The sequence below is a fragment of the Lacerta agilis genome, chromosome 8 (genome assembly GCF_009819535.1).
Source record: "Lacerta agilis isolate rLacAgi1 chromosome 8, rLacAgi1.pri, whole genome shotgun sequence".
Classification (NCBI taxonomy): Eukaryota; Metazoa; Chordata; class Lepidosauria; order Squamata; family Lacertidae; genus Lacerta; species Lacerta agilis.
This window is the reverse complement of record NC_046319.1, coordinates 10,208,586-10,224,452: the sequence shown is the minus strand read 5'-3', so window position 1 is coordinate 10,224,452 and position 15,867 is coordinate 10,208,586. Positions and strand designations below refer to the sequence as shown.

The 15,867-nt window shown below is 46.5% G+C and overlaps 1 protein-coding gene across 2 annotated transcripts in view; it reads left to right on the top strand.

The window, feature by feature from the left end:
- MTHFR (methylenetetrahydrofolate reductase) overlaps positions 1–15,339 on the top strand; it is a 28,340-nt gene extending 13,001 nt beyond the window's left edge. For both annotated transcript variants that reach the window (XM_033159414.1, XM_033159415.1), the window contains exons 6-12: positions 452–702; positions 3,426–3,560; positions 5,044–5,224; positions 7,702–7,884; positions 12,825–12,926; positions 14,055–14,174; positions 15,010–15,339. In XM_033159414.1, coding sequence (XP_033015305.1) covers positions 452–702; positions 3,426–3,560; positions 5,044–5,224; positions 7,702–7,884; positions 12,825–12,926; positions 14,055–14,174; positions 15,010–15,207 — 1,170 coding nt within the window. In that variant the 3' untranslated portion in view covers positions 15,208–15,339. The remainder of the gene's footprint in view (positions 1–451; positions 703–3,425; positions 3,561–5,043; positions 5,225–7,701; positions 7,885–12,824; positions 12,927–14,054; positions 14,175–15,009) is intronic.
- Positions 15,340–15,867: the final 528 nt, after the last annotated feature.

Below are 15,867 nucleotides of genomic sequence, written 5' to 3'. Positions count from 1 at the left end.
AATGGATACAAAAACTTATGAAATATGCAGAAATGGCGAAACTTACCAGAAGAATAGGAAATCAAGATTTAAAAAAAATTAAATAAAAGAATGGAAATGGTTTATTGAATATTTACAGATAAATTATAAACAGATTGCCAGGGTTATTATAACCTGCAGTTTTATAAGAGTATATATTTAAAGAAGATGAATAAATGAGCAAATTTAGTTAATTTGGATATGCAGAAGATGTTAAAAATAAATTTCAGGAGCCACAGAAAGAGGGGGGAAGGAAGTCAAGTTCTGAAATGTCAAAATGATTGTAAAATCAGTGAAATGTATAAAATTAGTGAAATGTATAAGTTTGAAAAGTATAAATGAATGAATGAATACCAGACATCGTCCAGCCCCAACTCTGAACAGGGCTAGCATTCGATCCTACCCATAATTTCTCTCCCCCCCCCCACTGTAGGGCTATCATTCCTTGCGCCAGCTTGTGAAGCTTTCGAAGCTGGAGGTGCCGCAGGAGATCAAGGACGTCATAGAGCCCATCAAGGACAACGACGCGGCAATCCGCAACTACGGCATTGAGCTGGCCGTCACCATGTGCCGGGAGCTGCTGGACAGTGGCCTGGTCCATGGCCTACATTTCTACACCCTGAACCGGGAAGTGGCCACCATAGAGGTCCTCAAGCACCTGGGCCTCTGGAAGGAGGACCCCAGGTGAGCACCTACATTTTTTTCTCCTATTCCTAAAAGAGCCAATCTTCGTAAACCAGGTTACAAAAATTAACTAGCTTGCAACATGTTTCTTAAAAAAAAAGAAAAGCCAACTTATTTGTGTTGCTGTAAACAATGCAAGTGCCTAGGGCTTGCTGATCAGAAGGTCGGCAGTTAGAAGGAAGAGAGGGAAATGGGGTGCATGCAGTCTGGAATTGGCTGCATCATGGTTTTGTATACACCTGTTAATTTGCTGCCAGGCCTATACAGATCTCAAGACGCGGGTGGCGCTGTGGTCTAAACTGTTGAGCCTCTAGGGCTTGCTGAGTGGAAGGTGGGTAGTTCGAATCCCCGCAACAGAGTGAGCTGCCATTGTTCGGTCCCTGCTCCTGCCAACCTAGCAGTTCAAAAGCACGAAGTGCAAGTAGACAAATAGGTACCGCTCTGGCAGGAAGGTAAACGGTGTTTCCATGCCTGCTCTGGTTTTGCCAGAAGCGGCTTAGTCATACTGGCCACACGACCCGGAAGCTGTCTGCGGACAAATGCCGGCTCCCTCGGCCAGTAACGCGAGATGAGCGCCGCAACCCCAGAGTCGTCCATGACTGGACCTAATGGTCAGGGGTCCTTTACCTTTACCTTTAAACAATGCAAGTGCAGGAATGGAAAAAACAAGCTTCCGGTCAATAATTGCACTGTTTGCAAAAATGCATCAAGTTGTGACGGAGGTTTAACGAACAATTGCTGTCACAATCCGAAATATAGTTATGTGCAAACGGGAAATAAAAAAGTAAAGTAGAGGGAGGGAGGGGGTGAGGAAAGAAGCCAGCAAAGTAATAAGGAAAGGTATCGAGTGGAATAGAATTGTACAGTTTGAAGGGACCCTGAGCATCATCTAGAGCAGGGGTCAGCAACCTTTTCCAGCCATGGGCTGGTCCACCATCCTTCAGACCATGTGGGGGGCCGGACAATATTTTTTGGGGGGAAATGAAGGAATTCCTATGCCCCACAAATAACCCAGAGATGCATTTTAAATAAAAGGACACATTCTACTTATGTAGAAACACCAGGCAGGCCTGTCCATGGGCCAGATTTAGAAGGCGATTGGGCTGCATCCGGCCCCCGGGCCTTAGGTACCCCTGATCTAGTCCAAACCTCTGCAATGCAGGAATATTCAGTTGTCCCATATGGGAATCAAACTTGCAGCCTTGGCGTTATCAGCACCACAATCTAACCAATTGAGCTATTTAGTGGGTGGACCTTTTTATTTATAGATTTATGATCTTTAAGAACAATATTCATATGCTCTCAACAGAATTTCAAAAGGATTATATCTAACCCCCCTCTGTCTGTCCTTCCGGAATTCTTTAAACATTGCCCATCCTTGCTAGAATCTGTTTATCCCATTTTTCCTTGTTGAACCCAAAGGGAATCCACCTTGCCACATTCTTTTACTAGCTTGTGGAAATTGTTTCCATGCTGGCTGCCGCGTAAGGGAAACTCCATCCTCTGCAGTCTTCATGGAGGTGAAGGCTACAAATATCTTTTTGAAAAAATTGGCCTTCTAGACAGCAGACTGGCAGAAGAGGAGCACAGGGCGATTCCCTCCCACCAGTTGCTTGGTGGCCCACACAAGGGAAGGCCAGAAATTCCTGATTGAACAGGCAACAGCACCTTGGAGAGCAGTCTAAGGTTTTAGTTAAGGACCATGGAGAGCTCTCCTGAAAGTAGGGCCAGGCATCCAAGTTGTTTCAGCAAGAGATTGCTTTGACCAGTGTTTTTCAACCTTTTTTGGGCAAGGGCACACTTGTTTTATGAAAAAAATCACGAGGCACACCACCATTAGAAAATGTTAAAAAATTTAACTCTGTGCCTATATTGACTATATATAAAGTAATTCTCTTGAATAGGAATCAAATAAACACAATTTTTCCCACGGCACACCAGGCAACATCCCGCGGCACACTAGTGTGCCACGGAACAGTGGTTGAAAAACACTGGACTAGCAGACTCCACTGGCCTCCAATCAGCCTGTGCTAGGAATGTGTAATTCTCTGGAGCGTTCTGTCACTCCCAACACAAAGACAGAACAGGCAGCCTCCTTGGATGGGAGGTTGATTGTTCTGTCTCTGCATGCCACTGTCCTTGCCTGAGCTTAGCTCCTCCGAGTTACAAGGCGTGCTCAAAACAGTGATGTACACACACACACACCAGGGTGTAATTAATTCTTCCTTGCTTGCATGCTGTAAAAGTAAACTTCATTCATTTGCTCATATTTATGTCCCACTTTTTGCACACGGTCCCCCCCCCTCCACATTTAACCCCTACAACGATCTTGCGAGGTAGGCTAGGCTGAGAGACAGTGACTGGCCCAAGGTCACCCTGGGAACTTCAGGGTTCGAGTGGGGATTTGAAACTTGGCCTCCCAAGTCCCAGTCCAACCACTACAACCACACTGGCTCACTTGTTGGGTATAAAAGTGAGCCACCCCTTCAGTTTTTAATGTTTAGGGAAGCTTTTAATGTTTGATGGATTATTGTATTTTAATATTTTGTTGGAAGCCACCCAGAGTGACTGGGGAAGCCCAGCCAGATGGACGGGGTATAAATTATTATTATGCGGAACAAAACACGTGTAAGCTACCAGGAAGTGTTGAAAAAGATGCAGCACACAAGTATAGGTGCAAATATATGTATTAATTTTCTCCCTCCTTTGCCCTCCCCCACAAGGCGTTCCCTGCCCTGGGCGGTCAGTGCTCACCCCAAACGGCGAGTTGAAGATGTCCGACCCATTTTCTGGGCCTCCAGGCCGAAGAGTTACATCTACCGAACTCAGGAATGGGATGAGTTCCCTAATGGCCGCTGGTGAGTCTGGCAGGGGGGTGGCAGGTGGATGTATCCCTCTGGAAAGATCTGGTTGAACTGGGAAGCGATGGGAGGCATATTTGAATTAAAACAGAAGACGCCAGAAAGATGCAGTGGTAATAGACCTGTTGAGGTTGTTATATATAATTTTTATTAAATTTTCTAATTTACATTTCAAAATACTCATTTAAACAACCTTAAATCAGTGGCTTCCCTTCTTCTCTTTCCATGGTTCATTTTGCATACCAAACATCCCTGCATGTTTTACATAAACTAAACCATTCAAGAAACACCCAAACTTACTTACCCTGTTGAGTTACAGGTGGGTAGCCGTGTTGGTCTGCCATAGTCAAAACAAAATAAAAAATTCTTTCCAGTAGCACCTTAGAGACCAACTAAGTTTGTTCTTGGTATGAGCTTTCGTGTGCATGCACACTTCTTCAGATACCCTGTTGAATTTATCTTAATGCTGTCAGCGTTTTTAAATGAACACAATTCTCACCCATATATTCAGTAAACATTTTCCAGTCTTCTTTAAATGTATATTCTTCTTGTTCTCTTATTCTGTATGTTAAATCTTCAAGTTGCGCGTATTCCATCAGTTTAATTTGGTTGACACCTCGCTTGTTTTCCATTTTGGGGCTAACAAGACATGGGCCGCAGTAGTAGCCTATATAGCCTTTTTTGATTCCTGGAAATTTCCCTCTGATAGACCTGCTGAGGTTAATGGGAATGACTATTTCTTAGGCCCGTTAATTTCAGTGGGACTACCCTGAGTAAAACCTAGTTGGCTGAAACCCATGGGATTGTCTCCTACCAAGTCCAGAGAAGACCCTATACTTTCTGGGCAGATTTCCTTGTTTCCTTCCCTTGTTCGAGTCATTATTTCATGAAATGTATCCACCACTTGACTGTAAAAAAAAAAAAAAAACCGACCCTCAAAGCCAGGCATAGGCAAACCTGGCCTTCCAGTTGTTTTGGGACTACAACTCCCATCATCCCTGACCACTGGTCCTGTTAGCTGAGGATGATGGGAATTGTAGTCCCAAAACATCTGGAGGGCCAAGTTTGCCTATGCCTGCTCAAAGCGGTTTACAAAAAAGACAAAACAATAAAAAGTATCAGTAAGAAAAATGTAATAGCAATAATGTAAGACTTTTAAGAGCTCAGGTTAACAAGTGGCTAAAAACAGATGGAAATATGTATCAGTTTTCTAAACATCTGGGTGGGCTTGTCTGAACACAAATGTTTCTAGCACAGAGTACAGCGAAGGCACCTGCCTGACGTCAATGGGCAGGGAGTTCCAGAGTTTGGATATTGCCACACTAAAAGATGGACTTCTTACCAATTTAGAACAGGGTTTATGTGGTCCCTGCAGCAGTTCTGCTGATTGAAGTGGGCGAATGTGGGGGAAGGCGATCTTGCCCATAAGGGGGCTTGTTCCTGCCCTGCCGTAACACACCCTCTCTCCCGCAACCCTCAGGGGTAACTCATCCTCCCCAGCCTTTGGGGATCTGAAGGATTATTACCTCTTCTACCTGAAGAGCAAATCTCCCAGGGACGAGCTGCTGAAGATGTGGGGCGAGGAACTGACCAGCGAGGAAAGCGTCTTCGAGGTGTTCAGGTGTTACATCGCCGGAGAGCCCAACAAGGATGGGCACAAGGTGAGAGATTCAGGGAGGACCCTGGCCCATGAACCTCCACATAGGCGGTGAACAGGTGTTGGCATCAGGTCTCTGGAGTGCTGACACAAGTCTCCTATACCCTCCAATATTTCTCCAATGAAAATGGGGGTGTCCTCTTCCTTTATTTATTTAACTCCACCCATCTGACTGGGTTGCCTCAGCCATTCTGGGCGGCTTCCAACATAAATAAAAACATTATTTACATCTGTATAAATAAAAATGTAAATGTTCGTTTGTTACTAATCTAAGATCTCGGAAAGCCCTTGACCGATCCCTTTGAAATTTTGACACAACATTGGGCTCCATCCCTGACGTGTATTTATGTAAAAATATTACATAAATGACACACCTGCGACAGGTAAAAACTTGCTTTTTGGCAAAAAAAAGCGCCATCTGATGGACGCAAAAACATCACACGGTAATTTCATTTACAGGTGGGTAGCCGTGTTGGTCTGCCATAGTCAAAACAAAATAAAAAATTCTTTCCAGTAGCACCTTAGAGACCAACTAAGTTTGTTCTTGGTAATTTCATTGGTCGTGTGCGCAGGGGCGGAGCCAGCACTTTTACAGGAACATCCATTGTGTGTGCGCGGGGTGGGGTGGGGTGGAGGCAGCAGTTTTGACGGAAGAGCCGTTTCTGAGGGAGGAACACCATGCAGCCTCTCCGCTGGGAGAGCAGGCAGGCGGGAATTCAACGGTAGAAGCTGTGGGGAGGCAGGCAAAAATGGGGTCTCCTTCCACTACGGGGAGGGGGGGAGCCAGGCGGGAGTTCATCAGGAAAAGCTGTGGGGAGGCAGACAAAAACGGGGGGAAAGACGGAGAGGAGGCAGGCGGAAGTTCAACGGGAAAAGCTGTGGGGAGCGAGGCGATATCTCCACAGAATTACAAACGTGCGCTTTCTCTTTTCTATCTTCCTTTTCCATTGAACCAAATGAGCCACTGCAACGCGTGGCCGGGTAAAGCTAATATATAATAATTTTCTGCTTTACAATTCCTTCTTTTCTTTCTGTGGTTCATTTTGCATAACACATAAATCCCTGCATATTTTACATAAACTAAACCATTCAGTATTCCATTATTATATCCGTCAAAACTTATTTACGCTGTTGAATTTATCTTAATGCTGTCAACGTTTTCAAGTGTACACAACTCCCCCACCCCATATATTCAATAAACATTTTCCAATCTTCTTTAAATGTATGTTGTTCTTCTCTTATTCTATATGTTAGGTCCGCAAGCTGCGCATATTCCATCAGTTTTAAACTTAAACTGTTAAAATATTTAAAAAACTCCCCTCTACAGGGCTGCCTTTGGATGACTTCCAAAGGTTGCATAGTTACTTATCTCCTTGGCTTGGGGTGGGTCACATAACTCCATACCCTCCAACATTTCTCTGATGAAAATAGGGACATCCAAAAAGCGCAACATTCCAGGATCAAATCAGAAACCGGGACGGCTTCTGTTAATCCAAAACTGCCCCTGGAAAATAGGAACACTTGGAGGGTCTTGGTTTCAGGCATTGCTTTCTGCTGCTCAGCTGTGAATTGTAGGAACAGAACCAACTGCTTTATACCAAATCTGACCTTTGGTCCCATCTAACTCAGTATTGCCTACACTGACTGGCAGCAATGGCTCTCCTATTCCCAGCCCTACCTAGAGATGCCAGAGATTGAACCCGGGGCTCTTCTGCATGCTGAGCAGGCCCTTCTCTACCGCTGAGCTACAGCCCCACAGTGAAAGGTGCTTGAAGGGACTTGGAAAATCAGATGTCAAGGAGATGAGTAATTATACAAGCTTTAGAAGACATCTATAGGGAAGCTCTTTAGTTAGTTTTCTTTTGCCCTCCTTCGTGTGCCTCCTCCTCGAGAGGTCCGGAGGGTGGCAACGCGAGAACGGGGCCTTCTCTGGAGTGGCTCCCCATCTGTGGAATGCTCTCCCCAGGGAAGTTTGCCTGGTGCCTTCATTACACACCTTTAGGTGCCAGGCAAAAATGTTCCTTTTTAACTAGGCCTTTGGTTGATCTGATTTACATCCTATGCCCTTTTAAAAGGTGTGGGATTTTTTTTGGGGGGGGGACTATTGGGTTATTGTTTTTATTTTTAATTATGTATTTTGTGGTTTTATATCTTGATTTTATTCTGTGAAGCGCCCCGAGACCCCTGGGTATAGGGCGGTCTATAAATTCAATAAATAATAATAAAGTTTTTATATATGTTGGAAGCTGCTCAGAGTGGCTGGGGCAACCCAGTCAGATGGGGAGAGTACAAATAAATTATTGTTGTGGTTAACACGTGTGTGTGTCTGCTTGAGGTATAACAGGAGGAAGGCAAATTTAAAATTTAAGGGGATTTGGAAGCAGGGGAGAAAGCTGTGCATTTGTGTGCACGCACAACCTGCCCTGTCTCCTTTCCAAAATATTGATAGATTATCTCTCCCACCCACCCCCCCAAAAATAGGTGACCTGCCTGCCTTGGAACGATGATCCTCTGGCACCCGAGACCAACCTTATGAAAGAAGAGCTGGCGAAGGTGAACAGGAGAGGAATCCTGACCATCAATTCCCAGCCGAACATCAACGGCAAGCCTTCCACCGACTCGATTGTGGGCTGGGGACCCGACGGAGGCTATGTCTTCCAGAAGGTAACATGCCCTGGGGACATGGTACTCTTCTCCCCCTCCCTCCCATCTCCCAGTCCAAGCAGTTCTGTCCTCTTGTGTGGATCAAGTGTGTTAACTTCAAGCTTGCGTTTTTGTGTGAAAGGAGGAACCACGCTGCCTTTCGTGGCAAAGCTTTACAAAATACAGCATTTCAGGGGGTCAGGCTGGTTGACCCCTGGGGTCCCTTCCACTCCACAGTTCTGCGTTTCCAAGTCCTGTGCTATGGCAAATTAAGAAGATAGATTTGTTCGACATGTTTATAGGCTGCTGTTCAGGGCCCAGTCTTCAGGAAATACAATGCTCAGTTAGGGACAGGAGCACAGGAAGTTTGTTGTCTTGTACAGTGGTACCTTGGTTCTCAAACACCAAAAACCTGGAAGTAAACGTTCCGGTTTTTGAACGTTTTTCGGAAGCCTAATGTCCGACACAGCTGTCGGCTATTGTTTCTGGGGTGCCTGCACCAATCAGAAGCTGTGCCTTGCTTTTCGTACATTTCAGAAGTCAAACGGACTTCCAGAACGGATTAAGTTTGGCACTTTTGTTTTTTTGTTTCTGAGGCTTTTTCAGTTCATTTGTTTTTGTGACTGTGTGGAACCCAGTTCAGCTACTGATTGATTGATTGATTGATTGATTGATTGACTGACTGACTGAGGAAATGGATAAAATCCCCCCATCCAAACAATGACTATCATCAGTGCAGGTAAGAATTTTTTTAATTTTTTTTTAATCATCTGCAATAATGTCTTACTTATTTTACAGTACAGCACATTGATTATTGCTTTCATTTTCTGGATCTGTGGTCTCGTTAGATAGTAAAGTCCTTGTTAAATTGCTGTTTTAGGGGTTGTTTTTAAAAGTCTGGAACGGATTAATCTGTTTTGCATTACTTTCTATGGGAAAGCGCGCCTTGGTTTTGGAACGCTTTGGTTTTGGCACGGACTTCCAGAATGGATTAAGTTTGAGAACCAAAGCCACTGCAGATTAGTGTCGGCTACACTGACTGGCTGTGGTTCTCCCAAGATTTCTGGCTGGGGTCTCTCCCAGCCCTATCAGGAGACGTTGGGTGGTGTTAAAAAAGAAAGACTCTAGGCCAGGGTTCGGCAAGGGTTACCTCGCCTGGGTCGGTTCACTCCAGCGAAGATCCCTCTGTGAGCCGGATCGCGCACGTGCCCGCGATTTCTGGCGTCTGCACATGTACAGATGCGAATTCTGGCATCACGGAAGCGAGTCCCCACACCATGCTGCGCTGGCTTAGCGTGGTGCGCTGGGACTTGCCAAGCAGGCAGCTGAGTTCGGGGGTGGCTCGTGGGTTGGTTAAACAACCCCTGTGGGCTGCTTGTGTCCCATGGGCCTTAGGTTGCCAACCCCTGCTCTAGGCTGTATATGTCCAATGCAAACAGGATTTGAAAATTTAAGATGGCTCTCAATTAAAAAGCTGAAGTGTGGGGAACCTGAACTGCAACTCCCATCATCCCTCACCATACTTGTTAGGGCCGATGGGAGTTGTAGTTCAGCAGGAATCGGAGGGTCACAGGTTGCCCACACCTGCTTTATTAGGACCAGCCGAAATGTCTCACGATAATTAGCCAGGATGAGACCTTCTGCATGCAGTGCAGATGCTCTGCTGCCCTTCCTTTAAGACAGGCATAGGCAATATCCGGCCCTCCAGATGTTTGGGACTACAATTCCCATCATCCCTGACCACTGGTCCTGTTAGTTAGGGATGATGAGAATTGTAGTCCCAAACATCTGGAGGGCCGGATATTGCCAATGCCTGCTTTAAAACATAGGAAGCTGCCTTATGTCGAGTTGCAGAATCAGGTGTACCTAGCTCAGTGTGGTTTGCACTGATGGGCAGTGCCTCTCCAGTGTTTCCGGCAGCCCTGCTGGGAGATGCTGGGGACCTTCTGCATGCAAGGCAGATGCTCTGCCCCTGAGCCACAACCCTTCTCTTAAGACATAGGAACATAGGAAACTGTGTTATGCATAGTCAGGCCATTGCTCTGTCCAGCTCAGTCTCATCCGTACAGACTGGTAGCAGGTCTCTGACATTTCAGACCAGACTCTCTCCCAGAAGAAGAAGAAGAAGAGTTTGGATTTGATATCCCGCTTTATCACTACCCGAAGGAGTCTCAAAGCGGCTAACATTCTCCTTTCCCTTCCTCCCCCACAACAAACACTCTGTGAGGTGAGTGGGGCTGAGAGACTTCAAAGAAGTGTGACTAGCCCAAGGTCACCCAGCAGCTGCATGTGGAGGAGTGGAGACGCGAACCCGGTTCACCAGATTACGAGACTACCACTCTTAACCACTACACCACACTGGCTCTCAGACCTGGAGATGCTGAGGGTTGAACCTGGTTCTCAGGGCCTTCTGCATGCAAGGCAGGTGTTCTGCCACTGGGCTATGGCTCCTCCCCTCGTTCTTTAGCTTGAAAGGTTGATCTGTAGCCCTAACTTGGCCCAAGCAGTTGTCAAGCAGCAGGGCGGAGCCAAGGCCGGCTAAATCAAAGAAGTCTGGCCACTCGGTGTGGCAGGTGTCAAAGCAGTGGGGGGGGGAGAATAAAGATTCCCCGCTCTAGAAATATTGAAGCGTGGGGATTGGGGGTGTGTGTGACAAGCCCCTTACAATGAGCAAGTAAATTGTGGGGGGAGCTGTGATCCTCGGCGCCAGCTGGCTACAAGGGGAGATTAAGCAGTGCTAGCAGGGGGCTAGCAGATCTGCCGTTTGCATCCCCGAGACAAAAGGCTGCAGGGCTGCGGATTTCAAAAGCTCTCATCATGAGCCCATGGGGCGCTGTGTCGGCAGCCCCCATTAAACGGGGACCCCCCGTTGCGAAATTGCTCCCCTCCCAGTGAGCCACCGGAGCGCTTGCATTATTTGTCTTGCTTTCGAAAGCAGCCTCTTGATCTTCGCCACACACTCCTTTCCCCTTTTTAAAAACTCTGACCACAATGAGAAATCCAGTCTATCCAGTTTACCTTTCCGTTGAAACAAAAAGCATTCCTATTAAGATCCAGCTTTGGATCAACTTCTTCAATTATTATTAGTTTTTTTGGTACCGTCTCCCTTCTCTCTTAATCCAAATAAGATTAAGGTCAAGTGAGATTTTTGCTCAGTGCCCCAAAGCTAATCCCAATGTGAACTGCAGGGGAAGGGGGGGTCTTTTTCTTCGGAAAGGAGATCGGCCTTGCTGTTTCTAAGCTGCTCTGCTCCACATGGTAGCAGAAACACTGAAGTAGAGTGGATTTAACACAATCACAGACCGAAGCGGTACTATCAGAAGAAGAATAGCTGTTATATTCCACATTTTTATTTATTAACTTCACGACATTTATTTATCGCTTGATTGTAATGCTTCATGGGGATTGAACCTGGGACCTTCTGCATGCAAGGCAGAGACACTGCCGCTGACCTGCAGCCCTTCCCTTAAGACATAGGAAGAAAGGAAGCTGCCTTACACAGAGTCAGGCCCTTGGTCAATTTAGCTCAGTATTCCTTACACTGACTGGCAGCAGCTCTCCAGGGTTTCAGACAGGAGTCTCTCCCAGGTTGACGTGGAGATGGCGGGAATTGAACCTGGGACCTTCTGCCGCTGAGCTACACAGCCTTTCCCCAAGCAAAGGGGGAAGAGAGGCAGTGTGGCGTAGTGACTAGCGCATCCGACTAGGACCTGGGAGACCAGGGTTCAAATCCCCACTCAGCCATGAAGCTCACTGGGTGACTTGGGAGGAGTCAGTCGCTGCTTCTCAGCTTAGCCTACCTCACAGGGTTGTTGTGTGGGTTAAATGAGGAGGGGGGGAAGGAGCATGTGAGCTCTTTTGAGAAGAATGGTGAGCTATAGATGCAATAAATAAAGGGCGATCCTCACCCACTGCCAGGGATTCTCTTTCCCCCCCCCCTTGAAATAATTTTTATTTGGTTTTACAAGTATAAAATTATAACAATACAACCATATTTAGATTCCTCCGAATCTCTGGACTTCCCACCTTCCCCTCCATGGGTCCTATTGTCAACCTGCATATTATTGAGTAGTCAATATTTTATATCACTCCGTTATCTCCATAGTATTTGCTACATTACATGTGTTGTTGTTATCCTGCTAATGTTTTCATTTGCTTATAGCAGTCTCCAAGATAAATTTTCCCCATTCTTAGTTGAAGTTTTGGTCTTCTTGGTTCCTGAGCTTTCCGGTCGGTTTTGCCATTTCGGCATAGTCCCAACAATTTAATTTGCCATTCTTCTCTGTTAGGGACTTTCTTTCCATCTCTGGGCTAGTAACATCTGTTAGAGATTTCAAAGTGCCTACGTGCAGCTAGCCACCTATGTCAATTAACTGTTGGCTGAAAGCCAAGATCTGCTCTCTCTCCAGACCCTTAGCAGCAACCTATGATTGGTTCAGGAGTTCCTAAAGAATGAGCTCTGTGTGAGAGCTGGTGTGTGGTGTTTGTAGTTTGGTTAATGAAGGTTGAGAGAGAGAGAGAGAGAGAGAGAGACAGAGAGGAGAGGTTTTACTTTTGTTTCCTTTATTTCCAAAGTCTGTACATGGTAACTTATGGATACTAGTTGCTTCAATAAATACTGTATATAGTTATCCAAGTGAGTTGCTGAGTTCCTGCGTTGTGCTGTCCAGTCAATGCTCTACAGCCAGAAGCTTCCAGAAAACCTGCAGTTCACTCTGCTGTGTCCAGGACTACGTTATTTCCTGACACTAAATCTTAATAACATCCGGGCGGCTGTCGTCGCGTACATAAAAAGTCTTTTCTGCTTCCTTGGAATATCAGCACCTACAATTCCTAATAGAAAAACCTGTGGTTTGGGGTGCTTTTTGTTCTTTTTTATTACAAAATTTAATTTAAACATTTAAATTGTGCCATTGCCGGGATTCTCTGGTGTCAGCATCTCCTCTCTCGACTCCTTCCAGGCCTATCTGGAGTTCTTCACCTCCAGTGAGAATGTCCGAGCCCTCCAGACAGTGCTGAAGAACTACGGCCAGCGAGTGAATTACCACATTGTCAATGTCAAGGTGCGTCCTTCCCCAGTGCCAGATTACCAAATACAGTGGTACCTCGGGTTACAGGCGTTTCAGGTTACAGACTCCACTAACCCAGAAATAGTACCTCAGGTTAAGAACAGTTTCAGGTTAAGAACGGACCTCCAGAACGAATTAAGTTCTTAACCAGAGGTACCACTGTAGAAAGACTAGGCACTGGCCTTTGAGCCACGGGGCCCCTCAACAACAGATCAAAATAATACTGATTTGATCGTGAAAGAAAATTAGGAGATAATTTGTGAGGTTTTGTCTGAGATTTTGACAGCCTAGGAGCCTCCACAGGGTTTAATCCGACACTGGTCCTTCCTCTGGTAGGCTGGCAGTGAAAACGTTTCTGTGGAAACTTGGGATGCTTGGACTGAGTGCAGTCTGCTTGTGATCTCTGGAGAATATTTTGAGTATTGTTCAGCCTCCGCTAGGACAATTGGCTTGGGGTTCATGGCCCCTCCTTGTGGCCCAGCTTCAGTGCCTCCTGTTTAGCCAGAGAATCTGATCAGCTGAGCATATTGTTCCCTAGAGGAGTTTTCTGGGTTTACTTCACCCGGCTGGATGCAGGGAGGAACTGTTCACTTGGGCCTGAGATCTGTAAAAAAGAAAAAAGGTCAAGGACCCCTGGATGGTTAAGTCCAGTCAAAGGCGACTATGGGGTTGCGGAGCTCATCTTGCTTTCAGGCCGAGGGAGCCGGCATTTGTCCACAGACAGCTTTCCAGGTCATGTGGCCAGCAGGACTAAACTGCTTCTGGCGCAACGGAACACTGTGACGGAAACCAGAGCGCACGGAAAAGCCATTTACCTTCCCGCCACAGCGGTACCTATTTATCTACTTGCACTGGCGTGCTTTCAAACTGCTAGGTTGGCAGGATCTGGGACAGAGCAACGGGAGCTCACTCTGTTGCGGGGATTCGAACTACCAACATTCCACTCGGCAAGCCCTAGAGGCTCAATGGTTTAGACCACAGTGCCACCCGCGTATTGAGATTTGTATAGGCCTGGAAGCAAATTAACAGGTGTATACAAAACCGTGATGCAGTCATTTCCAGACTGCATGCGCCCCATTTCCCTCTCTTCCTTCTAAACACCTTCCTGTTTCCTGTCGGTAGGGTGAGAACATCACCAACGCACATGAAATGCAACCCAACGCCGTAACGTGGGGCATCTTCCCTGGCAGAGAGATCATTCAGCCGACGGTTGTAGACCCGGTTAGCTTCATGTACTGGAAGGTAAGAGGGTTATTTTTCCCTGCCCTGCCCCAAACACCCAGGAAACTCTTAGTCCAGGGGTAGGCAACCTAAGGCCCGGGGCCGGATATGGCCCAATCACCTTCTCAATCCGGCCCGCAGACGGTCCGGGAATCAGCGTGTTTTTACATGAGTGGAATGTGTGCTTTTATTAAAAATGCATCTCTGGGTTATTTGTGGGGCATAGGAATTCGTTCATATTTTTTTTCAAAATATAGTCTGGCCCACCACATGGTCTGAGGGATAGTGGACCGGCCCACGGCTGAAAAAGGTTGCTGACCCCTGTCTTAGCCTGTTTGTACAGATCTGTGGCTTTGGTAAATTTCCATGGAAAATGTTTGTGAACAGAAGTACTATCCCCTAGAACTTGTGGTACCGTGGTACTTCTGCTCCTCTAATAACAAGTTGGGGGGTACAACCCCCACTTTTGCCTGCACAGGTTCAGTGAACTCATAGGTCTGTATCAAGTCATAAGAACATAAGAGCCTGCTGGATCAGACCATTGGCCCATCAATGATGATTGATTGGTTGAGTTTATATACCGCCCTATACCCGGAGATCTCAGGGCGGTTCACAGAAAAGATCACAACATGTGTTTTGTTTTTTTATTATGTATTTTGTGGTTTTATATCTTGATTTTATTCTGTGAACTGCCCTGAGACCCCCGGGTATATGGCGGTATATAAATTCAAATAATAATAATAATAATAATAATAATAATAATAATAATAATTCATTTCCCATAGTTCCTCCTGCACTCCCCCCCTCAAGTTGTTTTTAAGCATGACACGCTTCTCTCTCTGCCCCCCTCGGACAGGACGAGGCCTTTGCCCTGTGGATCGAGCAGTGGGCCAAGCTGTACGAAGAGGAGTCGCCCTCCCGCATGATTATCCAGTACATGCACGACAACTATTACCTGGTCAACTTGGTGGACAACGACTTCCCCCTGGACAGCTGCCTCTGGCAGGTCTTGGAAGACATGCACACGCTCTTGAACTGTCTGGAGGAACCGTGAAAAGGAGAAAAGGCACACAGCCTCCCAGATTTGGCTGGCAGCAATGTCAAAAACCTTAGGGATGTGAAGTTGGAACCACAGTGGCCCAGACACTCCTCTAGGGGGCGCCATTGACTGCATCTCCCCCCCCCCAATTTTCTTTGAAGTGGGAGGTCAGTTAAGATAGGCACATCTCCCTTCTGATCCAAAAGACTCGGAGGATGTTTTCAAGCCCTTCTTGGGTTGTTACACTACCTTTCCCCCTTCCTTAGACTAATGGCAGCTAGAAATCCTTATCCCCCCACCCCACCCCACCCCACCCCACATCTCTATCTGGCCCACCCCCCTTGTTTCTGGGTTGCACTCTAAAAAAGAAAAACGAAGTTTCCAGCTGCTGCTTCAGTGCAACACCCTCTGATCGATGGGACTGATGGCTTTACAAGCCTCCAGTTCAGAACGGGAGTTGCAAAAAATCAGGACGAGCACAAACGCCTGCGACGCAACTGCCCCCCTCTGGGGAGCCGCAGCGTGCGGCCGGCTGACTATTTATTTTGTTTTTATTTTATTAAAAAGGCGCAGGATTGTGGTCTCCTTCCTGCGTCTTCTCTCTTGCAGGGGAGGGGGGGGAAGAGGTCAGATATTTAAGACGCTTGTAAAGGGAAGGAGAGAAGTGAAATCGGA